Genomic DNA, 24562 nt, shown 5'->3' with positions numbered 1-24562 from the left:
TGTAAATGCTGCAGTTTGTTAGAGTCCCTGCTAAGTACCTTCTTCAAAGTGACAGAGAGACAAGCCCTGCATCTCTACCAGTACTCTTCAGTGGTGAGACACTGAAGTGCGTTTGGGTAAATGTTGCATCTTCCTTTTCTCTCATGCTTCCCTCCCCCCTCTCTGTTTTGTTTGTTTCAGGTTCTCGGCCTTTTTGGATCTACACAGTGGAAGTTGCATCTTGTGTATGGCGTGGTTAAGCTTGCAGCCTGTCACCTCGGCCTTCCTCCATTTTGGGCTGGTTACTTTTGTGCTGTTTTTGCATGGTTTGCAGGTGGATGCTGGCCTGACGGGAGACTCAACCAGTTCAGTACAAAACAGCTCGTGTTCAGGATCTTTTGACTGCAAGGAAGGTGTTATCCTGCCAATATGGTACCCAGAAAACCCATCCCTTGGGGACAAAATTGCCCGTGTTATCGTATACTTTGTAGCACTGATCTACATGTTCCTTGGAGTCTCCATCATTGCAGATCGTTTCATGGCATCTATAGAGGTCATTACATCGCAAGAGAAAGAAATCACAATTAAGAAACCCAATGGAGAGACCACAACGACCACCATTCGGATTTGGAATGAAACTGTTTCCAACTTGACCCTCATGGCTCTGGGCTCCTCTGCTCCCGAGATCCTTCTGTCTCTGATAGAAGTGTGTGGGCATGGATTCATAGCTGGAGACCTGGGGCCGTCTACAATTGTTGGCAGCGCTGCTTTCAATATGTTTATCATCATTGCCATCTGTGTCTATGTGATCCCTGACGGGGAAACCAGAAAGATAAAACACCTGAGGGTTTTCTTTGTCACAGCTGCATGGAGCATCTTTGCTTACATCTGGTTGTACATGATCCTTGCTGTCTTCTCTCCAGGTGTGGTTCAGGTCTGGGAAGGTCTGCTCACACTTTTCTTCTTTCCACTCTGCGTCCTTCTGGCTTGGATAGCAGATAGACGTCTGCTTTTCTATAAGTATATGCACAAAAAGTACCGTACTGACAAGCACAGGGGCATTATCATAGAATCAGAAGGTGATCACCCTAAGGGAATTGAGATGGATGGCAAGATGATGAACTCCCACTTTCTGGATGGAAACTTAGTGGCTGTGGAGGGGAAGGAGGTAGATGAATCTCGCAAAGAGATGATCCGGATCCTTAAGGACCTGAAGCAAAAGCACCCAGAAAAGGACTTGGACCAGCTCGTAGAGATGGCTAACTACTATGCCTTGTCCCATCAGCAAAAGAGCAGAGCCTTTTATCGCATTCAAGCTACCAGAATGATGACGGGAGCTGGCAATATTCTGAAGAAGCATGCGGCTGAGCAAGCCAAGAAGAGCACCAGCTTGCATGAGGTGCGGCCAGATGAACCTGAGGAATTCATCTCCAAAATCTATTTTGACCCGTGCTCCTACCAGTGTCTTGAGAACTGTGGTGCTGTTCTCCTGACAGTGGTGCGGAAAGGAGGGGACGTGTCCAAGACCATCTACGTGGACTATAAAACAGAAGATGGCTCTGCCAATGCTGGTGCTGACTATGAGTTCACAGAGGGGACTGTTGTCTTGAAATCAGGGGAGACCCAGAAAGAGTTCTCAGTGGGAATTATTGATGATGACATCTTTGAGGAAGATGAGCATTTCTTTGTGCGGCTCAGTAACCTCCGTGTGGTGGAGAGTGAGGAACCCGCAGAGCTCAGTAACTCCCCATACCCAAAGGCCATATTGGCTTCTCCTTGTGTGGCCACAGTGACTATACTGGATGATGACCATGCTGGCATCTTCACATTTGAGTGTGATGTTATACATGTCAGTGAGAGCATTGGTGTGATGGAAGTCAAAGTCCTAAGGACATCAGGTGCTCGGGGTACAGTCATAGTGCCATTTAGGACAGTAGAAGGGACAGCGAAAGGAGGTGGAGAAGACTTTGAAGACACTTACGGGGAGCTGGAGTTCAAGAATGATGAAACTGTGTAAGTACCCCATTCATTTCTGTTCCTGGGTCTAGTTTTGGTGTTTAACCCCACATTTTTCATCCATTACAGGTGAATGCTGACAAGGGACAGGCTCCTTTCTTCAGCTTTCCTTCAGCCTCCCTACTTACCTCTTTCAGGCAAGAACCGACAGCAGGATTTAAGAGCTCAAAGCTCTTCTCCCTTCCCTCTTGGGAATGGCAAAGTGAGGCTTAGAAATACTGGGGGAGGGAAATAGGAGGAAAATATATCATGCTTTGAGGTCCTGTACTAAAGCTAAGGGTTAATGGAGAGTTATGGTAGAGAGAGAAGAAAAAGGGCGAGCTTTTACTTGGTTGGGCAAATACAGGAAAGCCTCTTTTGAACACCAAACATAGAGCACACAGGAGTTTATTGCAGTTTTTTATTGAAAAGTTTACAACAGTTATTCCCTGGCAAGCAAGAGCTGTTCAGTAGGTGTGGGGCTTTATTTTCACAGGAGCAGCACATCATACCTGTGTCCTTAGGCTGCCCGTGCCACTTGCAGGTGCCCGTGGCAGCTAATTAACAGCACGGGTATAGCTGCAAGCTGTTCTGCTGGACTTGTGACATCCTTCCAGCCTTTATGGCCTTATGGTCTACCCATATTCCCCACGTCACCTGCCCTATGATCTCCCTATGTCTGTTACTTTACTACCTGTGGTTTTTCCCCTTGTAAAATACCATGGCAATTGGCAATAACGGGCTAAAGCACCGCAGCTCACAGCCTGTCCATGTGGCTCCATGACCCAGTGTCTTCATACAGAATAAAGAAGGGAAGCAGAATAGTCTGCGCCAGTCCTGTTAATTCAGCTCTTTTATTGCGTACAAAGTAGCTGATACGAAGCTAGGAAGTAATAAAGACCAGAGAGGCGATAATGTCTAATTGCTCTAAGTACCTGCTGTTAACATTAGTGGGGAATGAGAAAAATCCCTTAGCTGAGTTAGGGAGAGGGAGGGGGGTGTGAACCTGGTGCTAAAACTCCCTGGTGTTAAGTGCCTAGGTTCCTCTTGTTAACACCTAATCACTTGAGCCATCAAAGGAAGAACTGTGCAGACTTGCAACTGGCATCAGAGAAAGGAAATTTTTGTACCAAGCCTCCCAATACAGTATCCAAAAGGATGTTAATATATTAAATGCTATGGAGTAGGTATGCCCTCATAGGTAGCACCTTCTGCCTTAGCGCACTAAACCATTTAATCCAGCTAATATCCACAGTCCCGACGCTTGATGATAAGTACATGTTCTTCCTATTGAAGGAAGAGAAGCTTCTGGTTGGCTGGGTTCACTCTCAGAGATGGAAGAGGATCAGCTGTCCTGTCCTCATCTGGCCTTTTCAGGGAGGTGGGCCATGCAGGTTAGTCTCCTTAATTGAGCCACAAGCTGATTCCTCTGGAGAAAGTGAAGAACATCAGCTGTGTGGTTACAGTCTCCTGTGAGCAGACTATCTAAAATATAATGGGTACTACCCTGCTTCGGCCAGATCTTGAAGAAAAGAGACTTCTCTTACTTAAAAAAAGACCCATCAGTGAAAGGCCAGCAGGTTTGGGGTACCAGAGAACAAGCCCATGAGCCATCTTGCTCCAAACTGTACTCCTTTTCTTTCATCTTCGGGCTGATGGAAGACTTCTTTGTCTTTGAAAAGCATGACAGAAGGTCAGAGGATGCCCACATAGTTGCTTCACTTGGGTTAAACCATATTAAATTCAGCAGGGCCATGTGCGACCTTGTGGGACAGAACCTAATGAAAATGAAAGCAGTCCAGAAAACAAGGATGCGTAGGTTGCTTAGTGCCATGTTTTGTGACCCAGAGAAGATGCCCTAGAGCACAGATGAGACATTTGTGGTGTACTTAAACCTGTGCCCACACCTAATGCATTAATGTGACTTCTACTTCTGCATCAGAAGACTGCTGGGAATAAAGCCTGCTAGCCACAGTGGCCATGGAGATCAGGTGGCTAGCAGAGATGAATTTCTTTTGAAGCTAGAATTAGTGTAGCTGGCTCAACATCACACTTAATCAGACTAATAAGCCTAACAAGGAGGGAGATCATGTCAGCCAGCAGGCTGCCTTTATTCACTCCTGGGTTTCACTTTAAATCTCCAGGTCTTCTGGGAAGGGAGTTTTGGGCTGGAAACATGTGAAGATAGTTTTCAGTAATCAGCCCTTGGCCTTTAAATTTGGTAAACACAGGTCAGTTGCTGTATTTTGCCGGCTCTTCTCTGAGGTGCAGGTGGAAGCAGCTGTAGAAACCTGGAAGCAGTAATAGGTAGGTTTAATCTCTCTTCTTCTTTCTTTCTAAATCTGAATGCAGAAAAATAATTTTGAGCAAATGTTTAGGCTGCAAACAAATTTGAGGTGATTCAGGTCTGAATTTGGATTTCAGACCCATAATGCTACTGTTCCAACAAATGCTATCTGGTTTTGGTCAGCCCAGTTTGAGAAGATGTGTGGATAGGGTGTTTGGGATAGTTTTATTGAGCCGGAGGGCAGCATATGAGCAACTGGTCATGGTGTCACTTGATACAAGGCTGTATGAAGATACTGGGTCACCAAATAGCCAGGGCATTGCCTGGCTAAATTATTTGAAGCCCTGCCTCTTAAATGCCTTGCCACTGAGGGGGATCCACCACAAGGTACTGGCATCCCTTGTGCACTGAAACAGAGACAGAGGGTCCACTAAAGCCTGGTGCAGAACAGAGGGGAAAGCAGGAAGACTAAGATGGTCCATAGGGAATGCTAAGGACAGGGGTTTAGAAAGCAGGGAGAAGTTACATGCCCCCACTTCAGCCTATGGATCAGGCCCTCGCTTAGGAAAGGTGGATCCTGGGCTCTAGTTTTCATGCTGGTGTAGGAGCTGCTCGTGGATGGAGTCCTGCCTACCACACTGCTTTAACCTTGTAGTTCTCCTTGTGGGGTTGCTTTGAAAAGACTTTTGACCCACGGAGGAAGGAAATGAATTAACAACATCTTGCAAACACACAAGACGGTGCTAAGCTTTGCAGGTATGATAAGGATCCCCAGAACTGCAGCCACACACAAGATCAGTGTAAGCTGGAGGAGAGTACAAGCTTCAGTTCACGCTCCCAGCTCCTTCTCTGACGCACAAATTAAAAAACTTCAGCTTGCATTCTGCAGCAGCAGGCAATCTGTAAGTAGTTTGTAGGTTGGTCTCCTTAAATGTAGCAATGGCTAGATTAATCTGAGGGGCACTGGGTTACACAGCATCCTTGAGATTAAACTATAGGGAAGGCATTGCTGTCTACCAAAATCCCCAGGGCCGAGGGTAAGCACTTTTCCTGAAAACTAAATTGTGAAGGGCTCTTCACTTAGTTTATTTTATCTTGTTATGTTTATCTCAGGGTTGTTTTTAAGAGGCTTTCCCTAAAATATGTGGGACTGAAAAAAGCTGAGTTGATGCAAACGTTACAGGATGAGAGGGAAATGGATCCTGCCAGCGGGTCTTGCTTACTGCCTCTGTGATTCTTTCTAGACTAACATGGTCAAAGTTTCCTTACTCACGTTTGGGTGGGAGCACAAGAGAAAGCAGGCTGAGATGAGGAGGCTTGAAACGATGCCGTTATTGCTGAAATATGGTCCTGTGCAGAGAGTGTGTGTATGGATGCGTATGGGTGTTGGACAGCTATAAATCAAGGTATATAATCTTGAACACTGTCATCTCTTGAGAAGGGAATTGATCAGGTCTCAAATATTTTTTTTTATGCTCCTCTTCTTCAATACACTTGTTATTTCTGAACTCCTGCTCTGGTGAGGGTCAGATACGACCTAAGCAGCTGAAGCAGAATCCTAGCTCTTTGGCTGAGTAAAAGGAGACTCTCAAAAAATCAAGTCCAAAACTTAGATTTTTATTTTTTTTTCTTTGCAAGATGACTGAACAGTTTTCTATTAACTGATTTTGTGTGGGGAAAAAAAGTTAGGTTCCTGGAGGTATGAAAATGTAGAAGAATGATTGACCCAGCTGCTTTATCATGTCCAAGCAATAAAGAAATCATTAAGAGCCAGCAGCAAAAAGTGGATTGGGTTTTAAAGGATTTTCTTTTTGCATAATAAAGGGAACTCCCAGCAAGTCATTAAATTTAATTTAAATTTCCTGGGTTTAAATTCATATGGAAATTTGTCTAGGTCTTGCTTTAGAAAGTTTAGGAAGATACACAAGTTACCAGGAGCTAACTAATATGCCAGCTAGAAAATAAGGTGACAAGTTCTACTGTGGCCACATCATTTGCAGCAGCTATGCTGAGTTAAGGTTTAGGTCGAGATCTACTTTGCTGCTTGCCTTCGTTGCTGGTTGCAAGGACCTGAAGGCTACCAGAGGTGTAGCCATCTGCCCTGAGCCCACAGTTTTAGGGGCATCGCCTGTGGCTCGGGAAGGAACCAGGCATTGAGAGATGCTGTTGGTGTTAAATGGCCTTCAAAGTTGGTGTGGCTGAACTTTGGTAACATGTGGAAACCTACAGTCGCTTATCTATGCGTATTAGGCAGAGCTCTCAATAACAAAAGGGCAGCCTTCTCCATTCATACAGAAGCTGCTGGAGACAAACATATTAAGCCTGCCTCGGTAAGCAGTGAGATTTGGGGTTTTGGGTTTGTTTTTTTTTTTTTTTTTTCCTTTAGGATTTGGGCAGGACCTTGTGTGCAAGTCACACACTGCCTCTCCTTGTCTGCTTCTCCCCAGAGAAGCTGTGTGTATGGCCATGGTTGCTCCACGGAGTCACCGTGAGCTTTGGGCTGTCTCCAGCTGTGTGCTGAGCTTGGTGGGGCTGGTCGTCCGAAGTGCTGCCGTGATGCTGAGCAGTGGAAAACCACGTGTGTTTATTCCTGTTGAGGGCTTCAGGCATTTTCTGGCAGGGGGCTCATGGAGTGTGCACGTATGTATGGATGTGAAGGCCAGAGCTAGTCCTGGCTGGGTTAAGCTCAGTTTGGTGCTATGCCCCAAGGCCAGTGGTTAACAACTGCCCTGGGCAGCCACCACGTGCTGCTGCTGTCCCCCTCTCCCCTGCGTGTTGTGCCACCCTTGTGTGGTGGGAAGGTCAGTATCCCTCCTTCTTCCTCTCCTGTCCACCCACACTTGGACGCAGAGATACCCAAGCCCTAACCCCTTGCTCGTGGTCCTGCCGTGGTGGCTGCTAGCTTCCCCCAGCAGATCTGCTGAAGGTGATGGTGGAGAAGGGTGAACGGTGGTTTTCTGTTTGAAGGACCTCACACTGAGGTTTGGCATAATTAATTGTCCTTCCTTTTTGCCATTCAGCACTTGAGGAAACTGTCAACTTAATTTTTTAATTTGGTCACCTATGCAGTCATGGTTATGGCATTTTGAAGGAATGCTGTTAATGATACTTAGCTCTTTTGCATGGCGTTTCATCAGTAGATCTCCTAATGCTCTGCAAAGGAGATTGAGGGACGTTATTCCCATTTTGCAGATGGGGTATAAAAAAAAAAAAAACCAAAACAGAGAAAATGACTTTTCTTCCCTCTGGATTACCCAGCAGATCAGAGGCAAAGACAGGGATAAAACCGATCTCCCTGACCTGCTGGCCTGTGCTCTAACCAGGGGAAGGTCTGTGTGCATCAGGCTTGTAACTTCCCGTTACTCAAGACCGCGGTGAATTTATGCAGGCTCACTGACCTCTCCCCAGCCATCGCAAATCAGGTCGGTACAGGTATAGGCAGTAGCTGCACCCCAAGCTGTCAACAGTAACTGTGGGTTTGGGTGCTCATTTTCCTAAATTAAACTTTGGTTACGTGACATGGAGGTTTATTTATATCAGCTGTGATGATTCCAATTAATGACCAAGGTCATAACAAAATTATTTTGGTAATCTAGTCTGAAAAGCTCTCATACACCATGCACTGATCCTAAGGCTCTGGGCTCTGAGGAGAACAGCCCTCAAAAAAATTAAGACTAATTAGTGGGACCCCAGGCAATGAGAACTTGTTGTTATGAGGCTGATGGTTTCCTTCTCTCAGGACATGCTTCCTGCCTGTTAGAGCCTTCTTCAGATTGAACTTGAGGCTGAATCCTCCAAACTCTTCTCCAGTTTGTTCCTATTGGTGTATAAACTCTTTATGGCTTTCTCTTCCTACACCTTCACATAAACCAGAAGTTCTCAATTCCTGTTTTAATTCGGATTAAGGGAAAACAGTAAGCAGCTATCCTCCAGTTAAAAAAAACCTTGCCCCCACTATGTTGCCAGTGGTGAAAGGCTGGTGTGTTTGCTTCTTGCTGTGAAATTCTCATTTTGGTGTTCTTAATGGTACCAGTTTCTAATTTAACTGGAGTCCTTCACACACCCATGCACGCTCTGGGTTTCTGCTGTAGTCCTGCTGGGAGGTCTCAGTGGTGTGACCTGTGGGGGATTAGTGTAAGGTGTCGGGGGGAGCTGTTCCTGGAGCGTGTGTAAAATCAGCCTGCAGAAATGTGAGACTGTGGCACCATCCTGGGAAGAAGAGAAGCCCTGAGCTGACATTTACCTTCCCAGATAGCCCTCTTGGCAGGTGCCAGGGGGGCATACTTGCTCTCTGTCCATGAAGAAGGGCAAATGACATCCTGTCTCAGGGACTGTGACTTCTTGCCCATCAGAGGAGGCATTTGTATGAGTGTGTGACAGCACTAAGTAGGGGAGGCTTGGGACCCCAGCTCAAAAGAGAGGCATGTGGTAGAGATCAGCTCTTCATGCTCTGATCTATCAGAGAAGCTCCTGGGTTCCAGAAGTAGGAGGCCCTTGGAAGGGACGTTCTGGGGGGTATTAGAGAGGGCAGTGATATTCCTAATTCAGAGCAAACATAGGTAAATTCACCCTGCCAAATGCGACCAAGTTTTGGGTTTAAAACCAAACAGACTAGAACTGATCCAAGATAAGACAAGTCTGCTGCAGCTTGGGTGAGCTTTGCATCCGTTGCTTGTACGGACTTGTGCATTACTGTGTGGAGCGCCTCTGCAAATGGGGGGCTTGGGCATCATGCCCTCTGCACACAGGTTTGCAGAGGCGCAGGTCATATTTGTTTCCCACCTGTAAGAAAGAGGAGAAGGCACAATTTGAATGATGTAGCTTCAGGGGATAAGGAGAGATGCTGGTGGCAGGGCTTGATAGACCATAAATCACTCCAAGTATGTGCTAGGCTTTTTTTTTTTTAACCCACAGTGGGAACGTTACTTATAGCATCATTGTAATGTGTCTGTGACTTCTAAAAGATCAGAGTTGCCAGCAAAGTTTCCAAGTTAAATATGGGCTTCTCCTTTTCTAAATGAGATGAGAACAGCAGAGTCTAAAATCTCCCCAGCCAGACGTCCTCCAGCATGTTTTTGTTGTGGCTAAATAGAAGTGGCTGATCCTGGTGGAAGGTGGCAGCTGTTTCAAATAAGAGATGATTTACCTCTTGCTAGCAGTGTGGCTTGTTTCTTGTTTACCTCATGTCAGCATAGAAGGTGATAAGAGAATTTGCTATGCTAGCTGATAGAAGCATCGGGGACCAAGTTCATCCGCCATTTAGCTTCAGTGAAAACAGCAGACTTCAAGCTGGGAGGAATGTGGACTGGTAGATGTTTGCAGCTGTTTTAGCAGATGGGTGGTTGGCAGATGAGGCCCCTCCAGTCCCTGCCTGGGTGCCAGCAGGTACTGCTGTGAGCGCTTCGGCTGAAACCAGTCCTGGGGTGCTGGTGCCCTTTGGGTGGGTTGCACTGGAAAGGCAGCAGGGTGAAAGCCTGAACATCAGATGGGACCAGTTCTTCCTGCCAGGGTCTGCAGGACCTGTCCTTAGGAGGCCCGGGGAGATGTCTGCTGAGCTGCCTCGAAGCCTGAGCAGCCACATGTGGAAACATGGTGCAACATCAGATCTGGACATCAGATCTCTGACAGCCTCTGCTATGTCCTGCTGCTCTCCTTCCAGGTGCTGGCGTGAGTCCTCCTGGGTGTAAAGGCCTCTATGCTCTGCCTACCCCCCGTGAGCAAAAGCTGTGGCTCTGATCTCCCGGTCCTTCTGTTAGATGGTTGAATATCTCGGGTGTTTTTAAGTACTGGGGAGGAAAGAGGTTTTTTCCCCTCTTCCACCATTTGCCTCTCCAAACAGTGTTTCTGCTGCTGGCTGTGCCGTGGCTGTTGTGCGGCGTGTGCTGGAGATGGTTTATCTGCTGCTGTGCCTCTTTGGCACTCCATGTAAAAGTGTGTTGTTCAAGTGAAATGGCGTAGGAATTACCTTTTGTGCCTCTGTTTTTTTCTTTCCACGAGACAAGCAAGCCGAACGGGTCCTACTGTCACAAAAATCCCCACCTGAGCGCCGTGCTGCTCTGCTTTTATCCTTTAGAGAAAACAGCATGATAAGGCTATCAATATTTAATGTAGAAATTCTGCTCTGCTTATCTCTGCTTTACCTGTCTTCCCTCCTGGGTTGGTCTCTCCTTTACCTCATCTGCTTGAGAGTTTTGGCTTAATGCTGCCATCTCCTCCTCCCTTAGTAAAGACAACTGGACCACGATGCTGGTTAGGAAGTATGTGCCAGGACCAGAGTATTGACTATGCAAGACTAAAGAAGCACTGAGCACTCTGTTTTCTAAGGCACCAGAAATTCTTCTTTATTTTGGGGTGGATTGTGGTTAGCTTTGATAGCTCGCTGTAGTTGTCTCTTTCTGTAGTGGAGTTGGGGAGTGAGAACATGCGAATTGGCACTTCTTCCCAGATGTGTCCTGTTAGCTGACACCACCGGAGGTGGGCAGAGCTGTGAATAATGCAAAAAGCACAGCAAAATGACTATATATGAGTGATAACTGCTTGCCTAGCAGCTGGGCTCCCAGGGTTTGCTCAGTGGTATCCTGCAGAGCAATATCCAAAAGCTGTATCAGATGCCCAGCTATGGCTGGCCTGCGAGGCTATAGCACTGTGGAAGTGTGAGGAGCTGGTGTGTACTTTATCTCAGTGGTGATCATGGTACCTGTCCTATAGGAAGGTCTTAATTTTCTATAATTAGCAAGTTCTTGGCATAACTGTCTGTCTTGTTCTCTCTGTGGCCTGACAAGTGGAGTGGTGCTAGATGTGGTCTGTGGGAGTTGGAGCTGATGGTGGTTTTAGTAGGTCATTAGACTTTGTGGTGGGCAGCTGGTGCTGGCTTTCCCTAGAGGTGACTAAAAAAAAAAAAATAGGCTTCAGGGCCTGATTATCCCATCCTTTGTATGGTACAGAGCAGCAGAAAAAGTTGTAACAGATGTGACATCTCCCCTGGCTCAACAGTGTCAGAGCAGGAGAGGAGAAGTGCTGGGTGGCTTCCCTGGTGCACAGCCCCCAGAGGAGAGGGTAAAGAGCAAAGGAGCTGTTGCTTTTGATGCTGGGAGAGCATCAGTACGTGGACAGGTGGGGTTTTTTCTTCCCTGAGCTCTGTTGGGGAGCAGTAGGTCCTATGTGTGTCCCCGTGCAGTGGTTGTGACTGGCCAGGAGCCTGAGAAGGAAAGGTGCCACAGTGCAGATGTGGCTACTGGTGGTTTAGGGCTACTGGTCCCCGGCGTGTTGCCTGCAGGCAGGTTGCACCGGGACAGCTGATTTTGCAAGCCTGGTGCTGCAGCTCCCCGGAGAAGATCTGGTTCACAAGAAAAAAAACTTGAATTAGTCTGGACTAAAACAGAGAGCAAAACCCAAGGGTTGAAAGAGGCTGCTGGGAGCACAGCTTTGGGTGCCCAAATGGTGGAAGCATGTCCAGCCTTGGGGGAGTGAGCTGCCTTGTCCCGGGGTTGCTCTGGCTGTCTCTGAGGGGCCAGGGTAGCCGCTCGCAGCTCTGGGCCATTTGAAGGCAGGACAAAGGGATGGGCAGGCTGAGGGGGGAACCTTGCCAGCGTGTGCTGCAGTGACTGGAGCCCTGTTTGGCCTGGCCTGGGATTATTAATGCCTTGCCTTGGGGGATGGCTTCTCTGGGTCTCTTCTCGGGAGGCTGAGACCTCCCTCATACATATTGCCCGGCATGTGGTGCCGTATTTCCTCACCCCGCACTGGGAAGGGAGCCCAGCAGCCACCTGGACGGCAATGCCGATGGCACAAGGCGGGGGATTTCTCCCGTGGAGTGCAGGGCTGTCCTGGGTGGCAGGCAAGGGAGTTTTATGGGGCTGCAAGCTTGCAGAAGAGAGGCCCGACGAACAAGTACACAGCAACAACAAACTTCTGCTAAGGGCACATCCCTTCCAATTTTGGGGGGGGAAGTGAGTCTTTTTATTTATTTATTTTTCTGCTGCATAGAGTAACAGCCCGCTCCCTGGAGGGTACATCTAATGGAATTAAAGGGTATCTCTATCTTGTTCTGGGCGGTGAGAGCTTCCTCAAACCACTGCCCAGAATACTTGTGAGACACCCTATGATTCAATTAGAAGTACCCTCCAGGGAGCATATAATTATATCATATCTATGAAATGTAATGACAGCCCCCTCATATCACATGGTGAGCAACTCTGCTGCTGCCCAGAACCTTTCACCGGTAAGGAACTAATCTGCTTAGCGCAGATTGAACTTGGCGGTGTACGGCACTTACCCAAGTGCTTCTGAAGGGAATCCCTGCCAGCAGAATAAACCTGTTAGCTGCAAGTGAGCATCGCCAACCCCACATCCCTCTTTCCAACACTCGGACAACTACAACCGGGGCTGCTCGCTTCCACCCTCTCCATCCTCTCTGACTGGTTTGGTTTCTGAAGCTTCCTGGGAATTTTGATGGATAGGAAGTTTTTTTTAATCCTTTAAACCTGTCTTTTTGCCTCTTGTTGGGTAGTAATAACCTGTGATACAGTGTGCTGAAGGGATTGAGCTCCATAATAGGCAGTGTGATACCCTCCTGCTGATACCCTGTAAAATTTTGATACATGTTGATATGCTCTGGAGAGAGAAATAATTGTAGTGCCTGTTGTAACGCAACCACTGCTGGTGTGAACCACAGCATCTGAAACAGTTTAAGGCTAGAAGTGAGGAACACCAAATTTGACCACTGCATGCGGGACTTCCATGGGATACTGCAGCTCCAATTAACTCTCACCAGAGGCATCAGCTTAAATCAATCTACAGAAGCAGAGAGAGGGGCCTTGGAGTGGCTTTGAGTACCTAAAGAAATCATGTGGAGGAATTCCCTTCCCCACAGTAGAAGTCCACTGGGAAACAGTGTTGGCTGCCTCACGATCGAAGGATGCCCCTGGTCTGTATGGGTCTGACAATGCGCTGCTGAGACTGTACTGCCCTCAAGCCTCCTGTAGGTCAGCAACTTCAGGACATTCATCCACCCACACGAATCATTAAACCCATCTACCTGCCACAAGGTTGTAGTTGCTGTGAGTACTGTTGCATTGCTGGCTGTCAGTGACAAGGTGTCTCTTTGCCCTCAAATCCTGGAGCTCTGAGTGAGCTGGACACCTGGAATACAAGGTGGAAGCAAGGAAGAGGGCAGGGAAAGGGACCTTTGAGAAATGATGGAGACAGTGGGCAAATGAGACTCATTCCTGTTAGGAGGCAGGAAAATGTTGTGCTGACCTTGAAGGCAATGGATCTGAATCCCACTGCATTTCTTTGACATTTTGGGGGTGAATTGCCAAAGGTGGAGCACGTGTATTTAGATGGTGGTGTTTTTCCCCTGGGGACAATTACATGGGGAATTGCTGGCCAGCAGGGCCCTGGTGAGGATGTGCCTAGGGCTTGAAGGAGCTTAGCTGTGAATTGCTAAGTGCTCTGGAGAAAGGCAGCTAGAGAACAAGGTGCTTGTAATGAGAAAAAGAAAGGGATGAGAGTTACTTGCCGAGAACCATGGGGCCTTGGTCTTTTCCCCAGCTGGGGCTGTTTTCTTGTTGCAAGGCCAGTACTTGAACCAGGACTTCAGTTGGTGGGGGTAGTTTGGAGGTGGATTGAAATGTATCTCCTAGTTCCTCCTCCACTAACTGGTAGGAGAAGGAACTTTCAGCCTTGATGAGGCAAACCAAGAGAAGGAGGAGCCATTTTCTGCTTCCTATTCTTTCCCTGATGCAGTCTCTTCTCTGCCCCTCCAAAAAAAAAAAAAACCCAACCCAACAAACCCAAAACATAGCACATTGGAGCCTACCTCCTCCCACCTATTTCCATTGAATGCTTTGGATCTCACTGGGAAGCTGTCTGATCTTCAGGCAGCACTGCCTTTAATTGAACATGACTTGGAGCAAAGAGAGAAGCAGTATTTTTTCCCCATGCACATCTTCTCATTCCCTCTTGACACTTAGGTATCTGTAACGATGTTCCGCCAACTCAAAACATTGCAGCAAAGCAAGAGATTTGGCACAAAAGAAAATAGCGAACCATCGTGTAAATCCTGGTGGCTCTCAAGCACCATATCCTTGTCTAGAACAGGAGAGAGACTTTGGCAAGCAGTTGTGGCAGGCTCTTCCCTGGCCACATTAGGGCTGTGTTTTTGCCATAGCCCTGGAGTAACTGTCACTGCTTGCCTGCATTTCCACAAGGAAATCATGTGGAGTAACACCTTGGTTTTCTGTTCCTAGGAAAACCCTTTTTACCAGCTGGCTTGTGCTTCACTTGGCCCTAGAAGCAGTTACGTGCTTTTTCTGTAACAAGGTGGTGGGACAGTAGCCCAAGGTTATCTGACCTCCTGTAGACAGTGCCTGAGGGATATTAAGGTAATAGTATTTGGTTATCTCAGGTAGCTTCTTCAATTAAAGGTATTTTGTGTTTATATTTCTCCTTTTACATGGAGGGATACAAAATTGCTCAACGAGTTGGGCAGGAGGATCCTTTTTATCTACCAAGCAAAAGCCAGTGCCTGTAGGCACGCTGTGTTGGGCAGCCTGCCATGGTGCCATAGGGCAGGGGGTGGTTGGGGAGAGGGGATGCCTGGGTCCGGCAGGTTTGGGGTTGGCATGGTCAGCAGCAGTGTGCCCATCCCATGAGAAGGGGTGTGCTGCTCTTGGGGAGTGTGCAGTGACTGAGGTGCGAGTGCCTGGGCACTCAGCATCCATCAGTGCTGGATGGGTGATGAGAGAGAGTTTGTGCAGTGCTTGGTTGAAAACAGAGGCTCTGGGGAGCAGGGGGGCTGGTGTGCCTGGGATGCAGGGGCTCAGAATGCATGCTTCTCTTCAGCAAGAGCACTGCTGCTGCAGAAATCGCAGCCTGCTTTCCTGCACGGCCGCCGAGTACCGCCATGCGCTGGGGACAAACCCTCCCTGGGGTGGCCTGTCCAGTGTCACCTCTGAGGTGCTTCAGCCGCTGTGCCCAGACGGGGCATGTTGATTCTCTTTAGGAAGAGAGATGTGTTGGTGGGCTTTACTTCATGCTGTGGCACTGCTGCCCGCGCCACCCCAGGCTCCTGCAGCCCTCTCCAAGGAGCCTGGTTGGATCTGAATGTCAGCTATTGCTGTGAGGCTCCTGCAGGGATGTGGTGTCTCGCCAGAGCCCTGCCATTTAAAGCATCGAGCTCTTGCTAACCCCTTAGCAGCTGTGGAAATGCTGATCTCCTTTTACCTGTCTGCAACAACTGGGCACGCTGTCCCCTCTCTCTGTCACATGCACCCCACATATGTTATGGTCAAGGGGGTGGTGCCACTGTCTCCTCCACTTGTGCTGCCTGTGTTGACCCCAGTAAGGACCTGCTGCCAGGCCCTGGTGTGAGGACCTCTGTGAATTGTGGAGGACCCATCCATAAAGGTGGCAGGGTCTTCCTCACAGCCTGTGCGTTAGCTGACGTCGTGGTGTGTGACGTGGGTACGTGCCCATCTCAACTTGTGCAATAAGCCCTTACTGACCTAAGCCTCGATCCAGACTCCATTAGGGTCCCTTAGCACTTTACATTGCTTTTACCTTTAACCAGCCTAAGAAACTACAAGGAAAAGTCGTTTTTTTTTTTTTTGTTTTTTTTTTTTTTTTTACAGTGAAGGACAGCCAACTTGGAGTGGGTATATGTTAGACTGTGCTATTTCTAGGTGTGGGAAGGTGACTGGGAACAGTCAGCATGAGTTTACCACAGCAGACCATGCCTGACAAACCTGATTGCTTTCTGTGATGAGATGCCTGAGACGGTGGCCATGGAGAGAGCAGTGGGTGTCACTTACCTTGGCTTTCGGTTTTTGACATGGTTTTTTTGTAGCATTGTTGTAGCCAGACCGGGGACGTACGGCCTTGATAGGTGACTACAAGATGGATTAAAAAGCTGTCTGGTCTGTCAGGCTGAAGAGGTAGTGGTCAGTGCTTTGAGGTTTAATGGGTAGCCGGTTCCCAGCCACAGCCTTGAGGAGTCCGTGTAAGGCCTGAACAGTTCAGCATCTTCATCCACACTGGGGATGATGGGGTGACATGCAGCCCTGTCCCCGTGAGCCCACGGGGGTGGTGATCCACAGGGAAGGTTGGTACGCTGGAACGTTGCCAGCCGGAGGGGCCTCAGCATACAGCAGAAATGGGCCAGCGGAGGCTTCGGGAAGCTGGGCAAGAGACGTGCGGGTCCGGTGCTGGGGATGGGGTCAGCCATTGCCCAGGTGCGGGCTGGGGGCCAGCTGGCTGGGAGTGGCTCTGCAGGGAAGGAGCTGTGCTGCGGGGAAAAAAACTGCTTGGTTCGTGCAGTTTAAACCAAGTCAGGATTGAAGCAGTGCATTGATTTATTAGCAACATATAATTAACCAGCAATCAGTGAACTACATGAGGAGGATCAATATCAGCAACACAGTGGAGAACCACAGTGCTGGACACCTATGTGATACCGATGTTCAGCTAGATTTCTAAACACCCTTCTGTAACTGATCCCCAGAAGTTATGCTCACATGTGCTGTTATGTGCCCCCATGATGTTCCTGTCTCCATGGCTGTTGCTGCCCAGGGTGGGCCCCGTGAGACCCCATAAACCTGTTGGTCCCTGTGAACGTGAGTCTAGCAGCATAGCATGCCTTAAATATTAGCCCAATAAGTCACTGCTACTGACTTGGGGTTTTGCAGGCAGTGGCAGATATTTATTCCCTGTAAAAGATGGAAGTGGCTCTGGCCCTCACTGGGATGTCAGTCCCCTGGCTGCCCACCTTCTCCCTTGCTCTGGGGGATGTCCAGGCAAAGCTTTTGAGCAAGGATTTCCCACCCGATGTCCACTTTGTGCATTTTCCCCGTCTGAAACAGGCAAGTGATCTTAGATGCTGACTGGCTGAGGTGTTGGTTACTAGACACACAGCAGAGCTCCAGGGGAGAGCACAGCCCTGTGGCAGCAGCTTGTGTCCCAGTCTGGCAAGTGTCCTCCTTGCTGAACCCCCTGGGCGGTGTTAGAGGATGTCCCTTTGCATGATGGCTACGTGTGTGATATGTACTCACTGTGTGGTGTTGATTTTCCATCTGCACAGCTGTATGCAGATGTTGGCTGCTGGAAATGGCTGAGGAGATGCAGCAACATACTCTCCTGGTGACCTGTTCCTTTGACCTGTGGGTGGTACTTCTAGGTTTTAAGAGTCTGGCACACAAAGAGCAGTGGTGACCCCAGGGCGGGTTTCTCTTCCAGACAGGGGTGTTGTAGCAGGTTTGGCAGAAAGGGAGAAAAAGCAGGAGAAAGGTTCCAGAAAAAATAGTGTGTGTGATTAAAAAAAAAAAAAGTGCAAATGATGAGGGGGGGGAAGAGAAGCTCCATCTTCTTGAGATCTTGCATATCATGTATTTCATGGAGAGTAACACAACAGCCAGCCTGGCTGTCTTTCAACCCTGATGCCTGGTTGAATTTCTTCTTCTTTTTTTCTGTTAACATTAAATTTTAAATAGAGTAGTCCTCTGAGGACCTGAGCTCAAGCCTCTCACATGTGATAGAAAGGCTCCTGCAGTTAAAATAGATGGAGGGAGTTGCGTTAACAGTCTCTGCTGGTATTTGCTGTTCTGTTGGCAAAGTTACTTCCATGTCATTTGGACTTGATTTGTTGGAAGAGAAGAAGCCATGCAGTCATGGCAGCTTATTTAAAGATTTCCTTCTCAGGCAGTCCAGGTGTCTCTAGATGGCCATGTGCCATGTGGACATGTGAGTAAAGACCCATGAAATTGGGCTATTAACATGAGATTTTTTAACCAAGGCCTGCCAGGACTGGACTGCAAGTAAGCACTGAAATATTTAAGTCCCCTGTGGAGTGAAAGGACTTTCTTTTCCTAGCTGAGAGGGTGTGGAGGTTTCACAGGCCCAGAAGATGAATGTGTGAGAGATTCTTTGGGAACCTCAATTTTTTTTGGTGGTGTTTCTTTGTGAAAAATGGAATAAAACAGTAGTTTAGACCCCTTTTGGCTGAACAGCTTTTTTGTTTCTTGCAGTAAATTGGAAATACAATAGGAAGCAATGAGAAGCTGCAGTAAATGGTAATCCCTACCACTGGGGGGGGCCTTTCCTGCGATTGTTCCTGCTCTCCCCCGGGTTTCAGTGAGAGCAGGAATTTGGCTCTTTCATTGGCTTTCCTAGCCTGGATGGAGATTGGGAAGTTTTTCTTGTAAGTCTTACAGCTGTGGCTATGTACTTCAGCCATCGGAGGGGTTAAATCTCGGTGATCAGGGTTGGAAATGTGACATCGGAGATTAGATCTAGAATCCCATTTTGCTGGTGCACTGATAACAGGATCTTATCAGCCTGCCACTCTTATTTGATTACCAACACTCTGCTACTGCAGAAACTGAGAGGGAGAGATGGGAAGTGGCTATTGATTGGCAATCAATAGGGACAGAGGTGCTTTAATCAGCCCCGGGAAGGTGGCACATTCACCCACTAATTGCAGCCTGCAGATCCCAGAGGGGATGCTCTGGCCGCTGGGTATTGGCATGGCAGCTTGTTGTGCTATCAGACCAATACTAGAAGAGATCAGTCTTGAAATTAGTGCTTTTGACGCTGGCCCTGCGTAAGCTGTGCCATCCTGTGACAGAGCCATCCAGGCTCCAGCCTAAGGTTAGCAGCATTGACTGAATTAATCAAAAATGCTTTGGGAGGATGGGGAACAACTGGATATTGTACAGTGGGGCTGACTGCCCTCACTGTTTGAATACTGATTCTTCATTAAACAATAGGGGCTTGTGTGGTTGGGAATAGGACTAAGCCTCTGTTTTTCTTGAAAGAAGCCAGATGGAGTTTCATTTTTTTTATCTCTTTTCCTCTGCATGCATCTTATTCTTACATGCATCTTTCATCTCCTCTCCTTCTCTAGCCCTCCTTCATTTCTCAATTCACTTGTGTGTTTGCCTCCAAGTTCACCTCTGCTTCATATGCTTTAAAAGTCCTTGGAGAGAGGAGCCAGGATTGGCAAGTAATGCAAATATAAGAAAAGCTGAGGAACATCGTACATAACGTTGGTGTCACCTCCAGTAAGCGAGTTTTAGGAGATTAGATGGAGCAGTCTCTCGTACAGCCCTTGTATTCAGCACACCGCGGTGGATACAGGCTGGGGCGCAGATGGTCCCTAAGTTCCTGGTGACTGGAAGCTGGAATATGGAGGGGAGGCCACCACGTTCCCTTCTGCTCTTTCCTGAATTAGACTTGATGCTGGGAGGGCTGAGCTACTTCCTGCCATCACTAGTTAGCCGTGCAGAGCACAGAGTGCTGCACCCTGATGCAGGACCATTAGTGGCAAATTGGGCCATTGCCGGGCCCAACTAAATGGTGTTTATTGCTCAGTGCACGTAAACAGGACAGACATTTGATGGCACTTTTGGCATCAGGCAGGGAACATAGCTTTGTTCTGCACTAGTGGTTGCTGAACTGTGTTCAACCATGGGAACTGCACGAAATGGGGTTTTTTTGGACATGGCTAAGTTTCCAATACAGATGTTCATGAATACCACGTGTTACAAAGCCCTTCTTGCTTTGTTTCTCCTTAGCCTTCCTTTCCACTGTTAGGATTAAGTTTTTTTTTCCGGCAGTAAACCACATGGAGCTGAGCGTGGCCTCACTGTGCCCCAGCAACCCCTGCCCGCACAGGCACGTGGGACATCCAATGGAGGGTGGTTTTGTGTGAAATCCTCTCCTGGGATGGAGAGCCGCCTTTCTCCTCTTGCATTCTCCATTTAAACCCAAGAAAGGCTATTTAAAAAAAAAAAAAAATCTCGTTAAGAGAATGTTTCATTTGCATGATTAAGTCCTAGAAGTCAATAATGCCAAGCAGAACATTAATTCTGCCCCCTGTGTGTATAGTTATAAAATGATATTTAATTACAAACTGTTTTATCTGATAATCAAATGTACTGTCTTCTACACACAGAGCTTCATATGTGAAACATCTTGTCAGATTTTTGCAGTCCACTGTACTTTCACCAATTTAATGATCCTGATCCTGCCACGTGCAGCTGAATTGATGTGTGCCTAATTCTCTCTTAATTTCTACCGAAATGATATACATCAGAAGATGCTTCCTTCTCATAGAGAGAGTTATGCTGGTGCAAAGCAGGCAGAATAAAATAACGAGTTTGTCCCTCATACAGGGGTGGTTCAGCCCTTCTCAATTTGTGGCACTTCAAAATATTCAAGGGGGGGATATATATGAGCCCCTTTAAAAATACCTGACTTTGTTCTATACTGCATAGCAGTCTCATTTTTCACAGTAACCTTTTGTGAATTGCTGAGGAGCGGTCTGCAGTCTGCCATCAAAATGGCAGGCTGAAAGCTGCTGCTCTAAGCTTTTAGGCAAAAATTCTCTTCCAAGTCAGTGGCTGTGTGTTATGCCGTTCACTGTCCATTAGCGCTCCGCTTTGGAGGGTGAAACGGTTAACTTCGCAGCTATTTTAGCTGCAAAACTTAGGTGGCCTAAATATGCCTGCAGCAGTTCTCTCATTATGTGCTGTTATATTTAATTTCTAGTGTGTTGTGTAAGAGCAGTGTACTAAACTTTTTTCCTCATGAGTGACTCTGAGGAGTCCTGTCTGTAGTACATAAGAGATGCGCTGTACTGAGAGGTATTGCGCTTACCGATACTGCGTGGCTTTGTGGTATTGAAATAATGAGACGTGGTTATGTCGTCGGTGCCTGTGCCCCATTTAAAGAGAAGAATAATGTTTGGGTAAGCATCTCTGTCATGCTATGGGGCAAAAATAATTCTGCCATTGTAGTGTTCTTGATATTGCCCCCTGGTTTGGTTGATGTACGTGTGCCAGAACGCTGTTGAGCTAAGACCGCAGGCTTAAGGAAAGCATTACTTTCTGCAGCAAAATCACATCATGCTTTTTAGTGGGCATCTTTTCTTTTTCAAATGGCTGAATGCAAACATCTTTCAGTTGACTTACTATTGCGATCAAGAAGCAAGCGCTTATCTTGGCGCAACAAAATAATAAAATGACATCCAAATGCAACAAAATAATAAAATGACATCCAAATGCTATTGATAGGCTGGCACATAGAAATGTTCTCTGCTGACCAGACCTGGCGGGGTAGAGGACAGCCGCAGTGGTTCATAGCTATAGAAACACCCCGTAGCTGTATCGGTAGCGACTGCGTGTTTGGAGTGGTTGTGTCCAAGCTATGGCCACACTGCTCTCCAGGAAGCTCGTGGTGCCTCTGGCCTTTGCCGTGACGATGGATGTCAAGTTTCTGGTAGCTGTTACAATATTCGGTTCTTAGCGTAGAGGTGAAGGTATGCCCAGAAACTGTGGGGAAACTTGAAAAAGGCACAGAACTGAAGGGTGGTGCCACTGGTGTCTAGGTTGGTGGCTGTGCACTGAGCACGGGCAGACTTGAGTCTCTCAAAACCAGGCTGGGCCAGTTGTATTTTTATTGACTGAGGGATTGTCTGCAGATGTTTAGTTAAAGTCTGTTAGATCCATGTGTGGATGATCTCGTTCCTGGGGCTTTACTCTAGCCTAATTGCCTTTGCAGGAAGATTAAGCTGAACTGAACTGAGGTCATGTTACTTCAGAGCGTGAGCATCCACATGGGGCTTTCTCATGCCTTAACTTCCCACTTCTAATTAATTCAGCTTAATTTTCTGGAGCATCCCCAGGCACTTGAGCCCTTCCCAGAGTTGCTGGATTGCAGTTTTCTTGTGTGATGTCTGGAGCATGTGTCCTGCCTCCTGCTAAACCTAGAAGTTGGGGGGAGCAGACGGGCTGCAGTAAGTCTACAGTCCTTAAAGAAACCAGCAAACACTACTTTGGATCACCATGCGGGACTGTGCCGTCATACCGGGGCACCCAGGAGAACCCCTGAGCTCCAGCAATGGCAGAGCTTCTTGGCAGTTGGTACAGGCATAGCTGGGTTTTCAGCCTGACACGGGTCTGTTGTGCTGCCCTCCCAGCAACTGCTGGGGCAAAATCCACCTTTGCTGGTGAAAAAGGAAATTGGGTCTTTGTTGTGTCTCTGTTCGCCAGAACTGAGTAAGCTAGTATTAGATCAGATAAAATTTTCTGTTGGGATTTTTTTCCCAACAGTGATACAGTTGAGCATTGATTCCCATTTTGGCCGTGCTTAACAGCATTATACAATGCAGCTCTAAGGGGAATAGTTTAGGAAGTGGCTCTGCTCAGTTACTAGTGGCCCCTGTGGCAAAACGGTGTTGAAAGGGGGTGTGAGGGCACCTATTCCAGCCCATGCCCAAGGTTCCCAATTTAGTGTAAAGGCTGTGCAGTGGTGGATCGACTGGCCAGACTTGGTGAGCTGGGACTGCTCACAGGGCAGCTGAGGTAGCTGCAAGCAGGAAAATAATGTTTAAAAACCTGTTGTTAACATGCCTGTGGCTACTGCAGACCTGCCTGGCTGGTTCCCTTTTCCAACCATTGCTTTGTAGCCCATAAGATGGGGTAAGCTGGCTTCTCTTCCTGGACCTGCCTCTGAGTTGCTGTGCAGCTGTGGGGAGGCCACACCACTGCCCTGTGCCTCAGTTTCCCCCCATGAAAAATGGGAGTATGTAGCAGCCTTTGCCTCTTCTAATGCTGCATTACTGTGGAAAGTGTCTTGTCCCTGGTCACTCTTCTTGCACTGCTCTGTTCCAGGGAGGACCAGAACAGAGCATCTCTGCCCTGATAAGGAAGAGTCAGAGTGAGTTTTGAAAAAGACTGAAACCAAGTCAGTAGAGACATCTGCCTTAGCAGCCTGCCCAGCTGCAGGTAGGGGTGAACCTGAAGGCATCTGTCCTACGCTGGGTGCCAGTATGGCAAGGCACTGGCTTCAGCAGAGCTCTGTAGGATCAGGACGTATCCTGTCATGTGGGCTGAGATCAGAGGAATGCAGAATCCAAAATTAGTTTTAAGGCAGGGCATCTTCAGTGTCATTGTCTACACCGGACTGAGCATCTTTCCTTCTGGGGACCAAATAGGTTTTTCGAGTACATTCATCAAGCTATGCATTAGCTCACAGCTTAGCATCTTTCAGTAGTAATGCAGAAAACTATCACTTGGCATTGGACTGAATGGAGTGAAATCACCTGCTGCATTACACCCCTGGGTTTATTTATATGTTAAGCATAGAAGAACATTTTTTTTTCAGGTGGAAGGAAAGATCTTTTAAATTTTACTTGTAGAGCATTGCCAGCTTAGCAATCTCCACACTGTATTTCTTAAAGAAATGTTTGAACAACTATCTAAATGTTCGTACCTGTGTTGTAAATCTCACCATGTGTAATTAAAACAGATAATTTTTGACATCTGAGCTACTTCTCATCACTTGCATGAGGTCACGTGGTACTTGTGAGGACCTGTACTTTCCCCACTCTTCTGGTATGGATGCTGCCTAGCTTGGAGATGTCCCCAGGCGTGAGGTGTCTCTTGATAACCAGAGTAAAGATAATGGACTTGTTCAAAGTAGCAAATGTAGGCAATCCAGCAGGTTTCTCGAATGCATTGAGGACAACTTCTTAAGCCAGGTAATAGACACCCCTACCCGAGGGGATGCGATATGGACCTGGTTAGACACCCCTACCCGAGGGGATGCGATACTGGACCTGGTGGTCACCAATGCAAGCGAGCTCGTCGGAGATGTCAAGATCGGAGGCAGCCTGGGCTGCAGTGACCACGCGCTGGTGGAGCTCACGCTCCTAAGGGAAATGACAAGAACAAAGAGTATAGTCAGGACCCTAAATTTTAGAAAAGCAAACTTCCAGCTCCTCAAGGAGATAGTCAGAAGAACTCCCTGGGAAACGGTCCTCAGAGACAGGGGAGCAGAACAGAGCTGGCGGATCTTTAAGGATGTGATCCACAGAGCGCAAGAGCTCTCGATCCCTAGCTGTAAGAAATCAGGAAAAGAAGGGAAGAGACCGGCGTGGCTGAGACAAGAGATGCTGGTCGAACTAAGGAAGAAGAGGGAACTGCACAGGCAGTGGAAGCAGGGACAGGTATCCTGGGAAGAATATAGGGAAGCGGTCAGGTTGTGTAGGAATGGGGTCAGGAAGGCCAAGGCGCAGCTGGAACTGAACTTGGCTAGGGATGCGAAGAATAATAAGAAGGGTTTCTACAGGTATATCAGCCAGAAAAGGATGGTTAAAGAAAGTGTACCCCCACTGATGAGCAAGACTGGCAGGCTGGTAACAGCAGATGAGGAGAAGGCTGAGGTACTCAACGACTTTTTTGCCTCAGTCTTCACTGGCAACCTCTCTCCTCACCCCTCCCGAGTCGAGGGATGGCATGAGGG

General features: G+C 47.7%; 1 protein-coding gene across 8 annotated transcripts in view; it reads left to right on the top strand.

Moving 5' to 3' along the window:
- Positions 1–226: 226 nt before the first annotated feature.
- The window catches only part of SLC8A3 (solute carrier family 8 member A3), a 102391-nt gene continuing 78055 nt past the window's right edge, over positions 227–24562 (top strand). For all 8 annotated transcript variants that reach the window (XM_009634204.2, XM_009634199.2, XM_009634202.2 and 5 more), the window contains exon 1: positions 227–1992. In XM_009634204.2, coding sequence (XP_009632499.1) covers positions 227–1992 — 1766 coding nt within the window. The remainder of the gene's footprint in view (positions 1993–24562) is intronic.

The sequence above is a fragment of the Egretta garzetta genome, unplaced genomic scaffold, assembly GCF_000687185.1.
Source record: "Egretta garzetta isolate BGI_Z169 unplaced genomic scaffold, ASM68718v1 scaffold2, whole genome shotgun sequence".
Classification (NCBI taxonomy): domain Eukaryota; kingdom Metazoa; phylum Chordata; class Aves; order Pelecaniformes; family Ardeidae; genus Egretta; species Egretta garzetta.
Note: the sequence above shows the minus strand (reverse complement) of the source record. Positions and strands in the feature narration are given on the sequence as shown.